The following is a 17,238-nucleotide window of genomic DNA, read 5'->3' on the forward strand; positions in this document are numbered from 1 at the left end:
ATAGAATAGACCACAACCATACCCTCACTCTTCGCCGCATACGTGCTGATAAAGTTCGATGAAGTACATTTCCTGAGGTCAGATCGCTAATGGGCAAAGAAGTAAATGTAGATACGCTAGAATCGTACATTTCACCAAACTCAATTTCTTCTGCCATACCAACTCGTGGAGAAGCAAAAACTAGCATGTGACATCCACCACAGGCAACCTGCAGCATAAATCCACAGATAAATTCATTGACATTGGCTTCAAGTACAAATGGGTTTTAAACAGTTTTCAGCTACAAAACATTTACTTAGTGGTAGACTTACTAGACTGAATGACTCTCTCTCTCTCCACACACACACACACACACACACACCACATACGAATTACAATATACAGTTGACCCTTGAACAACGTGGGTTTGAACTACATAGGTCCACTTATATGCAGATTTTTTCCAATAAATAGACAGTCGGCCCTCCATATCCCCGGATTTCACATCCATGGCTTCAACCAGCTATGGATTTATTATAAAACAGTATTTCCAATCTATAGTTGGGAATCCATGGATGCAGAGGGCGAACTCTTTGCACTATTCTACACCATTTTATATAAGGGGTTTGAGCATTTGTGAATTTTGGTATCTGTGATGGGTCCTAGAACCAATTCCCCCATGGATAACCAGGGGTGACAGTGGGGAGGGGGTGGCAGCCTTAACCCCTGCAGTGTTTAAGAGTCAGACATATATTCTTTAAACACTGATTGAAAATTAGAACAAGTTTAACACACTATTTTACTTTCAATTTGATATAATATAGAGAAAAAAACTATTTGGCACTTTATAGTTCTCCTTACAAGTTAGAAAATGTTATTTTAATCTGAGAACAACATTAACAACTTGAAAAAAATTACTCAGAGAAGTTCTACATGGAAAAAGTGATCCAGGAATAAATCAGTCTCTTGGGCTAATTATGTCTCCAAGCCTTTTTCTTTACATGAACATTTTTTAAGTTTAATGCTTAAAAGTCCTTAGAGCAAAACGCAAACATGCACAATGATGGAGCATGGAAAAATGACATCATCATTCAAAGGATTTTGAGAAATAACTGATTTTCAATAAAGTGTTTAAAAAACATTGTGTAGTATGTGCAATACACAGATTTTTAAAAGCAAGTTTATAGTGTTGTACATGGTGGCATAAGAATAGCATACTCTGAATCTTTCCTTTATAATACTTTCAAAGTTAAAATTTCTATATTTTTGTATAGTACTTTAAAAAAATGGTCTTCCTTATAAGACCATTTATAAGCTCAGTGAATGAGGATTTGGTTATTTTGGTCATCACTGTATGCTCTGTATGCCTTATACTCAGTCCAATATCTTGTATAGAGCAGGCATTCATTAAGTGGGTGTCATATCAAGGAATGGAAATGTTCCATAGTATGACGCACTGAGTTTTAGGAGAACAAATTCCAAGTGATATAATCATCACCAAAGAAACAGAATTTTCAAGTCTATAGTTCTTAACTGGCAAAAGTGTTAGAAACAGGGCGGCCGGTTGGCTCAGTTGGTTAGAGCACAGTGCTCATAGCACCCAGGTCGCTGGATCAATTCCCATATGGGTCAGTGAGCTGGGCCCTCCACAACTAGATTGAAAACAACGACTTGACCTGAAGCTGAGCTGCGCCCTCCACTACTAGATTGGAAAAAAAAATGACTTGACTTGGAGCTGATGGATCCTGGAAAAACATACTGTTCTCCAATATTCCCCAATTAAAAAAAAACACATTTAAAAACCCACAAAAAACAAAAAAACAGAAAACGGGTGGTTTTGTTTAAAAACAAAAAAGTGTTAGAAACAATAGAGACATAATGCCTGCTGGGGATGACACTGAAACAATACCTTTTTATCCAAATAACATTTACACAATAAAACACACTTCCAAAACTCTTCATTAATTATCAGATTTTCTCTTGTGCAGGACTTGAGAGTCTCAGTACTATCTAATTCACCAGATAGCTACAGATGACTACTGTGAATAAGGCACCCTGCTGGGTGCTGCAGGAGTCACAGAGCTTTCAGGCACGGCACAGTCCTGGCTCTCAGGAGACATGAGAATGAAGCAGAAGAGTCAAGATTAGGCCAAAAAGGAAGATGTTAAAGGAGGAAAATTCGGAAAGGAACAGATTTTTAGAGTGACATGATGTCTGACATTTGGCTTTTAGGAAACGAGTGTTTTTATTAGATATAGCCGTAATCTTCTTTCATATAAACATAAAAGTACTTATTTTCTATGAAATAGTGAAAGACTCAAATAAAGGAATATGAAAATGTAAATAGGGAAATGTGATACCCTTACCAATTCAACCATAAATTTCAAAAAACTAGAGCACAGTGTAGGAATGAACTGATTGGTAAAATTCTCCATTCCAAGTCCTAATTTTCCGTATTGGCCATTTCCAAAAGTATAGATAAGGCCTATATCTAAAATGCAAAAGAAGAGAGAGAAAATTATAAAAGTATTACTTGTATGAATCTATTTGTAAATACAGAAATATATTAACTTACATCGTAATTGTAACATTCCCCTCAAATTCTGCACTGAATTTATCCTGATCCACTGATGTTTCCATATTCTCTATGGTCTCTGTGGTCCCACACAAAACATCAGACCACAGATACTGTGAGAATAAATCCCTAAGCCCTTAGTGGTTTGCAAAGTTGAAACCCAGTTGTGCAAGGCCTTGTGTGGAACAGTAGCAATCCAGCATGAGATGTCACGATACACACCATCTTCTCAAGGGGAAAGAGATTTCTGTTTTCTGTCTCTCTACATCCCAGTACAATCTATTTTCTTTTCTCATTTCATTGATTAGATCAGGGTTTCTCAACCTTGTTACTACTGGCATCTGAGGCCAGATAATTCTTGGTTGTATGGGTTTGTGCTGTGCGTTGTAGGAGGTTTAGCAGCATCCTTGGCCTGTACCTAATAAATGTCCACAGAATACCAAGCTTCTGCAGTTGTGATAATCAAAAATGTCTCCAGACATTGCCATGTGCTCCCTGGGGGGATAAAGTCACCCCTGGTAGAAAACTACTGGGTTAGATCAATCCAACTGTCGTTTTTACTAATTCTGCTCCTGGGCTGTGGAACGCTGCTGGCAGAAATGCCATAAACCAACCATGCAGATTGGTCCCTATACCAATACTAGGGTCCCTCTATATATCTGGGCCCACAATGATGATGAGTAATTTTGTTGCTTCTCTCCAGTTTACCTTTTGCCCCACTACAATAGTGGCTATTCTGAACATTCACTCCTCAAGCCCTTCCTTCATACCCTTCATCTCAAGTGGGATATGTGCCATGGAAGCAAAAGTAAAGGGAAAAGTGCCAGTATGGGTGCAGAGGAGGGGGATTGCCTACTAGTCCAGGGATTAGGGAAGGCTTTCAAACTGGAGCGTAAGGATGATTAAACTTTAGCTGCAAGAAGACGGGAGCAAAGACTCTTCCAGGAGAGTCAGCAGTACATACAAATGCTCTGAATCAAGAGAAAACAGCACAGTTAAGAAGCTGAAAGGCAACCAATGTGCCTGTAGTACAAAGGAGAGAGTGGTAGAGATGAGTCTGAAGAGGTAAGAAGGAACCACAACACAGAAGATCTTGTTATTTCATACCAAGAATTTCTGAACTCTGTTAAGGGTAATCATAAGCTAAAGGAATGGTTTTAAACTGGGACGTAGTAAGATCACATTTGGGGACTTCTAATAGCTGAGGATGGCAAAGTAATTGCATACTAAGAAAATGCAAGAGGACTGAAAAATGATTGGATAATAATATAATTCTTTTAAGTGACAAGTTCAAAAAATAATACGCAAAAATGGATTCTGCACAAATCAGCAATGACCAGTGTTTAGGCTCTAAACTAACTCTTACAATTTTTACTATTAGACATTTATGTCCATTCTTTACACTGTGTTTCCCCAAAAATAAGACCTAGCTGAACCATCAACTCTAATGAGTCTTTTGGAGCAAAAATTAATATAAGACCCAATCTTATTTTAATATAGTATAAGACTGGGTCCTTATAATATAACATAACATAACACCAGGTCTTATGTTAATTTTTGCTCCAAAAGATGCATTTAGAGCTCATAGTCCGATTAGGTCTTATTTTCTGGGAAACACGGTATTTACCTCTTAAAATCTTTTTGCCTTCCTTCTCCTTCTTTTGACCCTGATTTATCCAAAACGTTTCTTAAGGCTTGCCTTATAATTTCATTATCTTTAGTCAGAAAAAAATTAAAATCTGGTTGAAGCTTCCTGACTGCACTTCAACCTCAGAGAAGCTTTCAAAACATGAGCCACTGGCTATAATGGGGGAACTGGCAAGAACTTACAGATAGCTCACTACATACCTCTCATTAGTCCTGGAGAAAAAAATATTCTCTACCACCTGTCCCCTGGGGAGGCTTCATAAGCAAAATGGGAAGCAAAGTTAATGTTCAATTATTTGTGCTATAACTTCTTTCATCAGGAGGAAAGGTATTATGAAAGTTTAACCAAATAATCTCTTTGTATGTTAGATGATGCATAAAATGTGTGTGTTTACCATCAATGGCAATTTACAGCTGATGAAAAATGGCAGTAAAGGCAGAGAAACTGAGATTAAGATCCTGTAGTAAGGGGTACATATCAACAACCCTTCTGGGAGTATGAATGAATAATTCTTTACAGTACATATAGTTCTATTTCATGCAACATTAACAAACACTCGGTACTTGAAAATGGGCAGGTAGGTCTCTCTGAAAGGTTCTTGGAAAAGAAGAAACAATGTATAGTAGTACTCTGTATTTGCTGACTGCTATGTCCCCTAACCAGGTACATTTAAACGAGCTCCATTGTAGCAGTAGCTTTTTTAAAAGAAGGAGGAAAATGTAGAAATACAAGTATCTGGATTATTCTAAAATACTATATGATTTCTAATTTTTTAAAAATAAAGCTTTACTTCATTTTTAAATAGAAATGTGAGCTAGAAATAGTGAAATTACAGAGCCTTCTGTTCCAAAGCAATTAAAATTGTGGAGTATATCAATTACCTACAAGTAACTGAGTCAGTCATTTTAGGAAGGACCTTCATTGAGTCCTACATTAGCAGCACCTTGTTTCTCAGATTGAGAAGTCAGCTCAATGCAGCATCTCCCTGGATAAAGGAGAAACTACAGAGTGGAAGGTCTAGTGGACCCAGGTATTCGCTTAGGGATCTTTGAGGTGTCTTTCTATCACTGTGGAGAAAACAGGGAAGTCACTCCTCAAAGCGCCTCCTAGTGGCAAAAGCATCATAAGAATTTACTCAGCCTGAATGCAGCTCTGTCAGATTGAACAGGAATGTTTTAAAATAACTTCTTTCTTGTAAGATTTTTTCCCCTCTGGTCTGAGGGAAGAGTTAAGAGCCTTCAAATTGATACAATTTTAAAAAGATTCCAGCTTTCTGTCAAAGTAAAATACTATGCTCTTACCACTGACACCACTGACATATTTTGAGGGTCTAAATCTTTGGATTATTTAGACTGATTTTAAATAGAATTGAAATTAAAAAGGAGTTTACAAATTCATACTTTGGAAAATTAAAGAATTCCATTTCCTCAGTTATTAACTCATTTGTTTAAGTTAGATACATTCATTCCATATAGTATTTATTTTGTAATAAAATGTACACAGTTCTATAAATATATAACAGAAATCCGATCTGTACCTGTTATCAAAGCTGTGTGATTTTCTCCACAGGAAACATAAATTATCTTCTGGTCCTTAATAGGCTCAATGACTCTGGGTTCTGCTGTTTCAAAGAGAAACGTGCCAAGACCAAGCTGACCGAATTGTCCCAGCCCAAAGGTGTACACAGCTTTCTCTGGAAGGGAAGGGGCAAATATAAGAAAATGATTGCAGGGAAGCACTGTTACCATTAGCTCTAGAAAAACTGTAATATTCAATCTTCTACAATGAAGATTAAGTGTCTCTGAAAGAAATACCCATATAAGAATATCTAATACTTAAGTATACATTTCTCAATGATGAAGGATGAGAAAGACGACAAGGTACACAATTGTAAATACTATGGCGGGGGCCTGATTTAATCTTTTACATATAACCATAAATGGAATTACTAAAAAATACGTTAAGTTGGTAAACTACATGCAATGTCTCTAATTATCATGCAGCTCTTTAAAAAGCATCAATTGTCACTAAGCTAAGTCCCTTCACTGTCTTAAATAAAAAATGAAGTGTTTCCTACAGAAAAGTCCTTACTTTCAAAAGTAGTTTACTAGAATAGTGTATTTTATAAAACAATTTCAGAAGAGAATTTGCATGAGAATTAAAACTTGCAGTAGATACTACTAGATTTATTCACAGGTAATTCTGCTTTACCAGAAAATGCAATAATAATGAAAGAAGGGTAAAAAAAAACTTTCACCTATATTATAATAATATTTTTAAGTGATTCCAAAGGACCTCCAATAACTTAGTAAATATTATGCACATATATTCTCTAGAAATGGAAGAGCACAAAAACAGGATAAATAAGTGGTGATGAAAGGGTCCTTTTAGACACACTACTCTGGCTAGCCCCTGTGTTAGGAAGTGCAGTGTTTATTACATTAGTCTACTCCAGAGTTAATACATTGCCTCTCCTGATATAGAGGAGCCAGAGCTTTGGATTCAGACAGGAGCCCAAACCTTCATTATTAGCAGCAGTGGCAAGTAGGCAAGTTACATGAATTCTCTGACGTTATAATCCTTTTCTAATAGAGTTGCTATGAGGATTAAATGAGAAAACATTCAGGCAGATTTTAAAACATAAAGGGATGCTTAGTTGTAAAGAACATTTTTCTAAAAAGTAATTACCTAATCAACTCATCTTATTCTGACAATTGAGGATACTGAGGAATGCATTATTGTCATATGGCTTTATATTTTTTCTGCCTAATAAGAATGTTTACTTCACAAATAAGACATACAGATATTACTTCTTAAAGAAAATATGGTGTGTCAAGGATATGAAGCCACAGGGAGGCAATGGCAAAAACAGATCCTTATTTCAAGTGTCAAAAATACCATCTCTTAGTTTCATTAATAATCACATGTCATACCTCCAGTTCTGAATGTTTGGCTTAAGAGTAAAATGTTAGGTAAATTAAAACAACTGTCTCTCTAGCTGGCCAACAATTATTGTAAGTTTCTTGAGCCATCTGACATTGGCCTGTAAAATTAGGTCTTTTAGGCCGTCTGAATCGTGTTACAAAAATTTTGTTCCTTATCCTGTTAGGTTCGCTTTCAGGTGCTTGGATAATTAACGATGACAATAGTTTCTATTTTTTAAAATGACCTAAGACTCTTTCATCTAAGAACATTACATATAACAACTAATATAATTTTTGGTCGTATCACCTTTGTAACATTAACAATTCAGTTTTAATAAATATTATTATATTGGGAAAACAGATTTTATTAATTGGCTTCAGATCAATACTACTCTAATTTCACACAATACATTTGATTTCATGACTAGTAACTTGTTGCCCTGTAGAGACCTTGAATTTGTCCAAACATACCGGATTTTGCCATGCATAATGCACACTTTTTTGCCCAAATTTGTGAGGGAAAAATAAGGATGCATGGGGTGGCCTGTTAGCTCAGTTGGTTAGAGTGTGGTGCTAATAACACCAAGGTTGCTGGTTCAATCCCCGCATGGGCCACTGTGAGCTGTGCCCTCCTTTAAAAAAAAAGATTCTTAAAAATAAGGATGCAGAGGCGGCCAGGTGGCTCAGGTGGTTGGAGCGCTGTGCTCCTCACACTGAGGTCGCTGGTTCGATTTCCGCATGGGCCAGTGAGCTGCGCCCTCTACAGCTAGATTGAGAACAACAGCTCGACCTGGAGCTGGGGTGCCATGAGAAGCCAGCGGCAGGCGTAAGCTGTCCTGTGCTGCCATGAGTGGCCGGAAGCCGGCGAGAGCTGTAGTAAGCGGCCACCCAGCGGCCAGCGACCGACTGACTCAGCCGGGTACAGCCGAGTGCAATGATCGTAATACCATCATGGGCCAGTGAGCTGTGGCGTCCTCCACAACTAGACTGGGCACAACGGCTTGACTCGGAGTTGGGGGGAAGGGGGGAAAAGAGAAAAAATAAGGATGCGCATTATACACAGGTAGTATTAATTCTGTATCTATATAAATGTTTTTAATTCTTTCATTTATGCTTATGAGTTAAAAGTGTAACTCTAGAAATCAATAACAATATCCATATGCAAAATAATACCCTGGAATATGATAATTGGTTTTTTTAACTTACAACAAACTTGCAACGACAAAGAGTTCTTGGCCTTCTATGATGTGTATATATCGTAAATTTATTACTGGTACATAAAATTTCTTGTACCTTAATGTTAAAAAATAAATGCTAAAATTCCTTTATAATACAAAAAACAAGTACCTAAATGTAAACAAACAGAAATTTGAATTAAAAAATTAAAACGAAAGATTTTTTCCCTGAAAGTCTGGGCCAAAAATGTGGGTGCGCATTATACACGGAAGCACATTATACATGGCAAAATACGGTAATCTGGAGAAGTGAAGATAAATTCTTATTTTCCTTGGGATTCAGATTTCATTACGGACCCCATCTTATAACCAGGACTTTCTCATCTGTTGGTAACTACTGTGGACGACATACACAATGATATCTACCACTCTGCCTCACTTAGTGTGTCCCAAGTTCCAATCTGACAACTTCTCAACACCAGTCCATTGTTTCCCCAATTCTAAGGAGAAACTAATATCATCACTACAACCAGTAGTTGTATTTTCTAATTTATCATAGTCACATTTAAATATGTTTTAAATAAATTCATCAACAATTAATTTAAATTAGTTCTTTGAATTATTTTAGTAAATTAAATCTTTCAAGCATTTTAATGAATGACAGCGAAATAGATTTTAAGATCAGAGTTACAGACACAAGAAAAAACAGAGGTAGGGATGACGCCCATAAAAGCATCTAACACAAGCCATTTTCTTTAGTGAAGGGAATAATCTAGAACAGATGGTTAGCTATTCTATCCTTACAGGTCTTGCAAAGTACTGTATAACTGTTAGGTACTTAGTCAAATTGATGGTCAATATACTCTTCAGGTCTATTTCTTCATCAGGTAGAACTAAATATTTAATATTTCTATTCACACTGTGCTCCAGAATACAGGTTTTTCATCACGGCTGGCTCATAATAAAGCTCTCACAGGTCCACAGAGAAATGTGAAAAATAGGCAAAGTAGTGAATTTTCCACACAAATAAATTTATACAATTTAAGGGTATGTCTTCTATTATTAAATTAAGAGCTTAATTATTGTTTTGAAAATGCCCCTTACTTCATGATAAAATGGTAAAAACAGACTGCATTTTTTTTACAATGTCCCCATTTAGCCAAATGCAAATCAGAAGTTGGCAAATACTGTTGGTCCTCATATTTTTACAAAAAAAAAAACACACTAAAATATAAAAACTTTACTGGTCTGTGAGATCCCAAAGTCTGTAAAAATCTGGAAAAAACAATCAGTTTCTGAAAATATGGTTTTAAACCTCAAAAGAAAGTCCACAGGAATATAAATGTCGATAATGTTGTTAAGAAAATACAACACACTTAAGTGCAATTTTTATTTTAAGTATAATTAAAAGTATCATGGATTATCTTGGTGCTCATTTTATATGAAAATATTTTATAATGTATGGTTGAATGACATTATTATTGTATAATCAACATCTGTATACTTCAGAATAACCTTCAATCACCTAATAAATTTCTCTAATCTTTGTATAAACTAGAGAAAATACATAACAAGTTGCATTTTTGCCTATAGAATGAATTTTCAGATGATTTATAAAGGTTAATTTCAGTTTAATTCCTAAAATAAATTTTCTGTGGGGGCCGGCCCGGTGGCTCAGGCAGTTAGAGCTCCATGCTCCTAATTCCGAAGGCTGCCGGTTCGATTCCCACATGGGCCAGTGGGCTCTCAACAACAAGGTTGCCAGTTCAATTCCTCGACTCCCGCAAGGGATGGTGGGCAGCGCCCCCTGCAACTAATATTGAACACGGCACCTTGAGCTGAGCTGCGCTGAGCTCCCTGATGGCTCAGTTTGTTGGAGTGCGTCCTCTCAACCACAAGGTTGCCAGTTTGACTCCTGCAAGGGATGGTGGGCTATACCCCCTGCAACTAGAAATGGCAACTGGACCTGGAGCTGAGCTGCGCCCTCCACAACTAAGACTGAAAGGACAACATCTTGAAGCTGAATGGCACCCTCCACAACTAAGATTGAAAGGACAACAACTTAACTTGGAAAAAAGGCCTGGAAGTACACACTGTTCCCCAATAAAGTCCTGTTCCCCTTCCCCAATAAAATCTTTTAAAAAAAATGTTAAAGAACTTTAAAAAAAATTTTTTTTCTGAAAATATATGAAAATTTATTTTGTCAGCAAAAATTCAAAAAAAAAAAAATCTTAAACCTCAGAATTATTTCCAAATTTAGAGTTGAGGCCTTGAAAAAAAATTATTTCTAACTTGGAAAAAGACACCATCTGGAAATTGTAATTCTGGGAAACCATAGCTTAATATGCATGACTGGGACTAGAACACGAAGTCAAGGGAAAGCTGTGTTAGAGAGGAAAATCTAAAAATATGCCTAATTACCTCGGGACATTAAGCATATCATCTGAGAATTGGATATTACTCAAAATGTGTCTGGAACACTTCGAACCTCGGGTTACTGAAGATTAAATGGCAATTTCAGAAACCATTCATTTATCTTCAACCAAAAAAAATCATAATTCACTACCTAACTATATTACCTCTATAATACTCATCTAAAATAAAGTTAATGCTAAACAAATTTGGGAACATCAATTTAGTAAGCATATTATCAAGTATAAGTATATTTTAATATATTGACTAGAATCCTGAGAAATGACATGTCACACCAAACACAAAATTCAGAAGTGACATTACTATTAAGGTTCTAACTTCCTTTTATTATCTGTAATTTTCTGTAATTTAAAATCTTAGCACTTTTTAATGAATTACTATAACAGAACATAAAAATCACAGAGAAGTCACCAAGTTATACATGGTGAATATCACAAAAAAAAGAATTATCAATGACTGTGGAAAATAGCATGGAAAGGGGGCTTTCCAAAAGAAAATTTTTCAGGAAAAAATAACATCAATTTTAGATAAATATGGAATATATATATGGAAAATGTATATATATGTAAAACAGTTTGTCCTTGAAAATGAGCTAAAAACCATGTCATTTGCTGCCATTAAGGTGTTAAGATCATACAAATATCAATTATGTTATTAGCAAAACCAATTCAACAAGATTCATTTTTTTCTAGTTAAGAAATTCTTCCATAGGCCAGAAATGTATATTAACTATAGAAATAAAAGGTTGGTATCTTAACAATAAAAGATTCAAGGCCAATTTATATGAGTTATTTGAAATAGTGAAATGTAGGAGCAGAGACTGAAATGGTGGTTGCCAGGAGCTGGGAGAGGGTATAGTTTCAGCTATGCAAGGTAAGTTCTAGAGATCTGCCACACAATATTGTGCCTATAGATAATACTGTATAGCACTGTACACTTAAAAATCACTTAAGAGGGTAAATCAGATGTAAAAAAATAGCACTTTTTTTTTTCGTTAGCGACTACAGAAAGCAAGGAACGGGGCAGCAGGGTCCACACATACCTGTGAGAACCACCGTGTGCCCTCCGCCACAAGCTACTTGGATCACTTTATCAGGAATTCCAGGCACCATCTGTGGCACTGTGTGATTCATCAGCAGCTGTTGGGGAAGACCTAACTTCCCACACTCAGTTTCTCCAAATGTATACAGTTCCCCCTCAACTATTAAAGGAAAAGAACAGTGATCAATGATGACATAAATATAAACAAGATACTGGTCTTTTTAGTACAGGTTTTCATGTTCAATAAAAAATTTAGGAAACGGCAACTTAATCAATTTTAACTTTCTTGAGATATTTTTACTGTATGGTGAGTAAATACAGCCAGATTTTCTTTTCCCCTTGATTATTCTAGTCCAAAATCTTCATGAATACTTCATGACCATCACTAAAAATTATTTCAGCTGTTTCACAAAAGAGAGACCATCTTACCTCTTTGACTTCCTTTTAATCAAACAAAATGACCAGGCATGCAGCCCACATAAGGACATGGATTTTGTTTTGCTCATTATGGTATTCCAAAAACCTAGCAGAGTGTCTAGTATGCTGAGCGTTTAATGAATACTTGTTGAATAAACGAGTTGCTTTTTATAAAACTTGTTTCAAAAAACTCACTTATGTGAGTAAATATGTGGTATAGTCTTAAGATAACAGATTTTACTCAGTGAGATGGTACTTCCTCCAGAAGGGCTCTCTTATCAAGGAACCACTGACATTTCATCACTGCCTTTTCCATACCAACACTATTGATTTGCTTCTGTTTTTACACTTACCGTACCATGACCACGAGCTTCCTGAAAGTAGGATTTCTTTATTCATTTCTATGAACTGAACTGAGTTCTATAAAGCAGCAACTTAAAATCCTTTGTAAATATATAATTTAAAGAATGACACAGAACATATCACCACTGGTGTGAGGAAAGAGGTAACACAGCAGGTCTTGCGGCTGATTAACTACATGTCTCCAAGAGAACCACCACTGACCACTGACCAATCACTGGGAATATGGCCCTTGGAGTGTTCTTTACGTTAGTGATCGATGATTTTGTTGTATACACTTGGAGCAATGAATTATAACGTCTTAGCTTCTTAGGGTTGCTTTGCACAAACATCAACATTGATGAGGTACACCTGGTTTCACCGTTGAGGGACCTGAGTTTCAGATGCTGTGGCCAGTTGCTAGCCGGATGTACATACATGACCTGCACCCCACGTAAAAGCCTCAGACCCTGAGACTAGCGTGGGATTCCCCGGGCAGAGGCATTACACACATGTCCCTAAAGTTGGCTGCCAAAGAGGAAGCATGTCCTGTGTGGCCTGGGAAGAGGAAGGATGAGGAAGCCTATGCCAAACCTCTCTGGACTCTGCCAATACACATTCTTTTACTGTTGCTTTAGCTCTGTAATAACTGTTAGCCGCGAGTATAACCTGCTATTGAAGCTTAGGAGTCCTTTTAGCAAATCACAGAACTTAGGGAAGTTGTGGGGCATCAAACACACATGGTATGCGCCACTTAAAATTTGGTCAAGCCTGAAACTAATATAATATTGTATGCCAACTATACTTTAATAATAATAATAAACTTGGTCAAAAACTGCAAACATAGCTATACTGATGTTTTGGATTGATCTGTACAGAAAATGAAGTTTTCTCGATCCCAGTTTTCTAAGAAGTATTTAGCAAACACTGGCACAGGGGAGGTGCCCAGTAAGGCAGCCCCTGCCCTTTCCCATGCCTTTTGCCTCGCATGTGAAATGAGTTACTGAGTCCACATGAGTCTCTTTTCACCTCTATCTAGAAATTCATGCTGCTCTTTGTACATTAACATGGGTGAATCGTATGCTAGGTGAGCTGTATCTCAACAAAGCTCTTTTTTTTTGAAGGCATGTAAACAAAAAAACAAACCAAAAAAGCGCAATTTAATGCGTTGGTTAAGAGGAACAATTCCACTTGTTCCTCTACTGACTAAAGCACAGTTTAGTCATAAAAGTGATTCTGGCAGTTTTATTAGAACCCAAGAAAGACAATGCTTTTGATTGAGATTTTTGTTTGTCTTTTTCCTTTTTGTTTTGCTTTATGAACAAAGCGAGCATAGACTACAACCACCCCAGGAGCCCTAAAGTTACTAGTAAGTTGGTAGATGGTATTGCCCCAAGGAACACAATCAATTGGTCATTCCTTCACTCGCTCCCTCACTGGACAATATTTACCGATTATCAGCTTGTTCAAGACACAAGCTGATACAGCGCTGAACAATATCAACCAAGCAGGATTTCACCCTCTCTTGGTACCATCCTGCTACCAGTTCACTGGTAAACCTGGGGAGCACTGGGATCAGTCAATTGGCACTTCCTAAAACTGAATCTGAGGTACGTGGAATAAGGAATAAATTTTAAAAAAAGATTTAGAGAGATTGCTAACAGGGGCCACAAAACTATTTCCTCTAGGTGTTATTACTATTAGAAAAACCATCAATAAGATGGAAGGCCATGATTGTACTTCTCCTATTATTACTAGTGTTAATGTAGATTATAGTAAAGTCCAACATTTCAAATATTTTAACCAAGGTAAAAAAAGTTGCCAGTGAGCCCAGGAAAGAGAGACATTGAGGATGCTGAGAAAAGTCTCACCAAAGAAATCGTATCCCACACTGACCTCGCTTCCTTTCCATCTAGTCTTCACTCCTGTACCCACAGTGAAAGTATATGCCTCACTTATTGAAACAATAGAAGAAAATGATCAGAACAAGAGGAGAATAGGTCAAAGTACAGGGGCAAGTGGATCCAGGGGAAAGCAGCCCACAGGTCTCGTTTTTCATGCCAAGAGTCTAAGAAACTTAGAAGGATTTCGAGCACAAAAATTTTGTTTTTTTCTAATATACGTAATAGTCATGTAAAAAGTTAACATGTCAGAGAGAGTTGGACACGATAAACTCTCATTATTGAAATGGAGAAACACTGTGACCTAAAACAGACCAAATTATTTCATTACAAGGACTACCATGGGTATTATCTGTATGGAACTGTAGGATGGCCTATCATTTTATTACCAATTTAGTAATAACTTAGAAATGGGAGATAACATGATGAATCCAAGATATTCTCTCTTACTTGTTACAAAAGCTGAATGGTAATATCCACAAGAGATCCAGGCGACAGGTTTTCCAACGGTCACTTGATGGGGAAGACACACATTAGGAACGTTTTCTAAACCAATCTGTCCTTCAGAATTATCTCCCCACATAAAAAGCTTTCCATCCTCTATAAAGAAAACAAGGAGGAAAAAAAAGTTTTAAAAGTGGCAGGGCTATCAAGTAATTATATTTCCAACAGCCCATTTATTTTTTAATTTAGAAAAATGATGTGTCTTGAAAGAAAGTACTACTAAGACATTTATACCAGCTAGTTACTTAAGAGTTCAATTTCTATTATGAAATGCTTCTATAACAATAAAGGACAGAGAATACCCTGATGTAAATCACTTTAGTCATGTCCATATTTTTATCTCAATAGCAAAGACAGAATGTCCTTTCCTATAATAACCTTTTCTTATTTTAATGTCTCTAAATAGAAAATGGTTTTATCCTTTCGAGCAGTCTGAACTGAATGACAAGTCCCAGGTCGCCATGGCCTGGAAGAGCTGGCTCTGAGAACGCTGCGGAAATGCTTTAAAGAAAGAAAAAAATAAATGTATCCCCTCCTTTTGTTTTACAATTTATACTTGAAAACATGTAATTTAGCTTCAGAGAAAAAGGAGATATATAGCATCTCAAATACAGGTTAACTTATGTTCTTTCTTGAGCAGGGTTTCGATGTCAGAAAAAGCTAACCTAGAAAAATTATTTTAGAAAGAAATCATAGGGGGGTGGTAGATGAGGGTAAAGGGGATCAAATATATGGTGATGGAAGGAGAACTGACTCTGGGTGGTGAACACACAATGGGATTTACAGATGATGTAATACAGAATTGTACACCTGAAATCTATGTAATTTTACTAACAATTGTCACCCCGATAAACTTTAATTTAAAAAAATCATCTAGACTTATTTATTTACCTTTTAATTAATTTTTAAAATTTAACCTTTGAAGGAACTTAATAATAAGGCAAATAAAAGGCAGATTGAAAATAAGAACCAGGAGAAGAATGTCAAAATGCTAACTGTACACGCTGACAGAACTGAGGGATGGAGCCATGGAGCCGACTCTGGCTCCTAACAGCCAGAGGAACAGCGCTCCGGACTGGGACGAAGAAGCACACTGGCAGCTTCTTCAACGAGACCAGGTTTATCTTGGCTCCAAATGTTAAAGTTGTTTCTCATACAGGCTTTTGATAGGGAGGCAGAGAGATGCAATGACTGCTACAAACTGTATTTCAACAACATATATCCAACAGATTTCTAAGATGTTTCTGACAGCAACTTCATTAAAGCTGCAAGTATAATTTTCAGAACATACAATAAAGATATTTAACAATATTAAATAAGTAGATAGACAGCATAACTTAGAATTTATTTAACAATCACCTTCAAAATGTAAGTTGACATCTAACTCTAAATAAGCATAAAATTATAATGTATGTCATGATTTAAAGTTCTACTTAAAATGCATCCTGAAAACACATCGTCAATGAAAGAAAACTAAATGGCAATGGTGTCTTCAATTTACTGAATTGGTAATATTCTGGTCTAAAGAAAAGGGATGTGCACCAGCTTGAAATGGAAAAATGTCTCACCGGTTAGTGCAGCTGAAGTGTTAGATCCAGCAGAGAGCTGTTTAAGCTGATGCTGGGATGTGAAAAAATCAATTGGATGAAAAGTGCTTCTGTCTTCAGTGTCACCAAGTCCTAGCTGTCCTTCATTGTTTCCTCCAGCTGCATAAACTTTGCCTTCTTCTGCACGTGGAAAAGAAAACATCAATATACTATAGTCACCATCTTAATAAGCAGACCAATGTATACCAGCTATTTCCTCGATTAACAGTGAAGAAAGTTGAAAGCTGACATTATCCTATAATTTGGTACACAACTTCATTCCATCATCAAAAAAAGAAAGAAAGAAAGAAAGAAAGAAAGAAAGAAAGAAAGAAAGAAAGAAAGAAAGAAAGAAAGAGAGAGAGAAAGAAAAAGAAAGAAAGAAAGAAAGCAAAACAAGCAAGGCTATATATACATTTTTGTGAGATTTAAAAAATGATTCTAGAGTTCCAGTAGCAATTGAAATGCACAGAATGTGTGGAATGTATTTTCTTACTCATGCAGCACTCGATTAATTCAGAGCAGAAAAGAGGAAAGTAATTTCCAAATTAGTTTACAATCCAAGTCAAACTATTTTAAAAGTGATATGGTTCATTAATTTTAACTTCCATACCTATTAAAGCTAAGATGTAATAGGTAACAAATAAGTAAAATGAGGCAAATCCAAGAAGAATATAATTAGAAACATGAAAAATCTATGTTGTTTAATTCTTTTA

At 36.3% G+C, this 17,238-nt stretch overlaps 1 protein-coding gene and 1 non-coding gene across 4 annotated transcripts in view; one reads left to right on the forward strand and one right to left on the reverse strand.

Annotated features, from left to right (window-relative positions):
- LOC109455937 (X-linked retinitis pigmentosa GTPase regulator) overlaps window positions 1–17,238 on the reverse strand; it is a 58,768-nt gene that overhangs the window by 35,848 nt on the left and 5,682 nt on the right. For all 3 annotated transcript variants that reach the window (XM_019747893.2, XM_074323552.1, XM_074323551.1), the window contains 6 exons: window positions 16,505–16,663; window positions 14,883–15,032; window positions 11,777–11,935; window positions 5,740–5,895; window positions 2,346–2,470; window positions 23–208 (listed from right to left, as the gene is read on the reverse strand). In XM_019747893.2, the coding sequence (XP_019603452.2) occupies window positions 23–208; window positions 2,346–2,470; window positions 5,740–5,895; window positions 11,777–11,935; window positions 14,883–15,032; window positions 16,505–16,663 (935 nt within the window). The remainder of the gene's footprint in view (window positions 1–22; window positions 209–2,345; window positions 2,471–5,739; window positions 5,896–11,776; window positions 11,936–14,882; window positions 15,033–16,504; window positions 16,664–17,238) is intronic.
- Window positions 7,668–7,741, forward strand: TRNAI-AAU (transfer RNA isoleucine (anticodon AAU)). Its single transcript has one exon. It is a non-coding gene; the product is annotated as a tRNA-Ile (tRNA).

This window comes from Rhinolophus sinicus, chromosome X, assembly GCF_036562045.2.
Source record: "Rhinolophus sinicus isolate RSC01 chromosome X, ASM3656204v1, whole genome shotgun sequence".
NCBI lineage: Eukaryota > Metazoa > Chordata > Mammalia > Chiroptera > Rhinolophidae > Rhinolophus > Rhinolophus sinicus.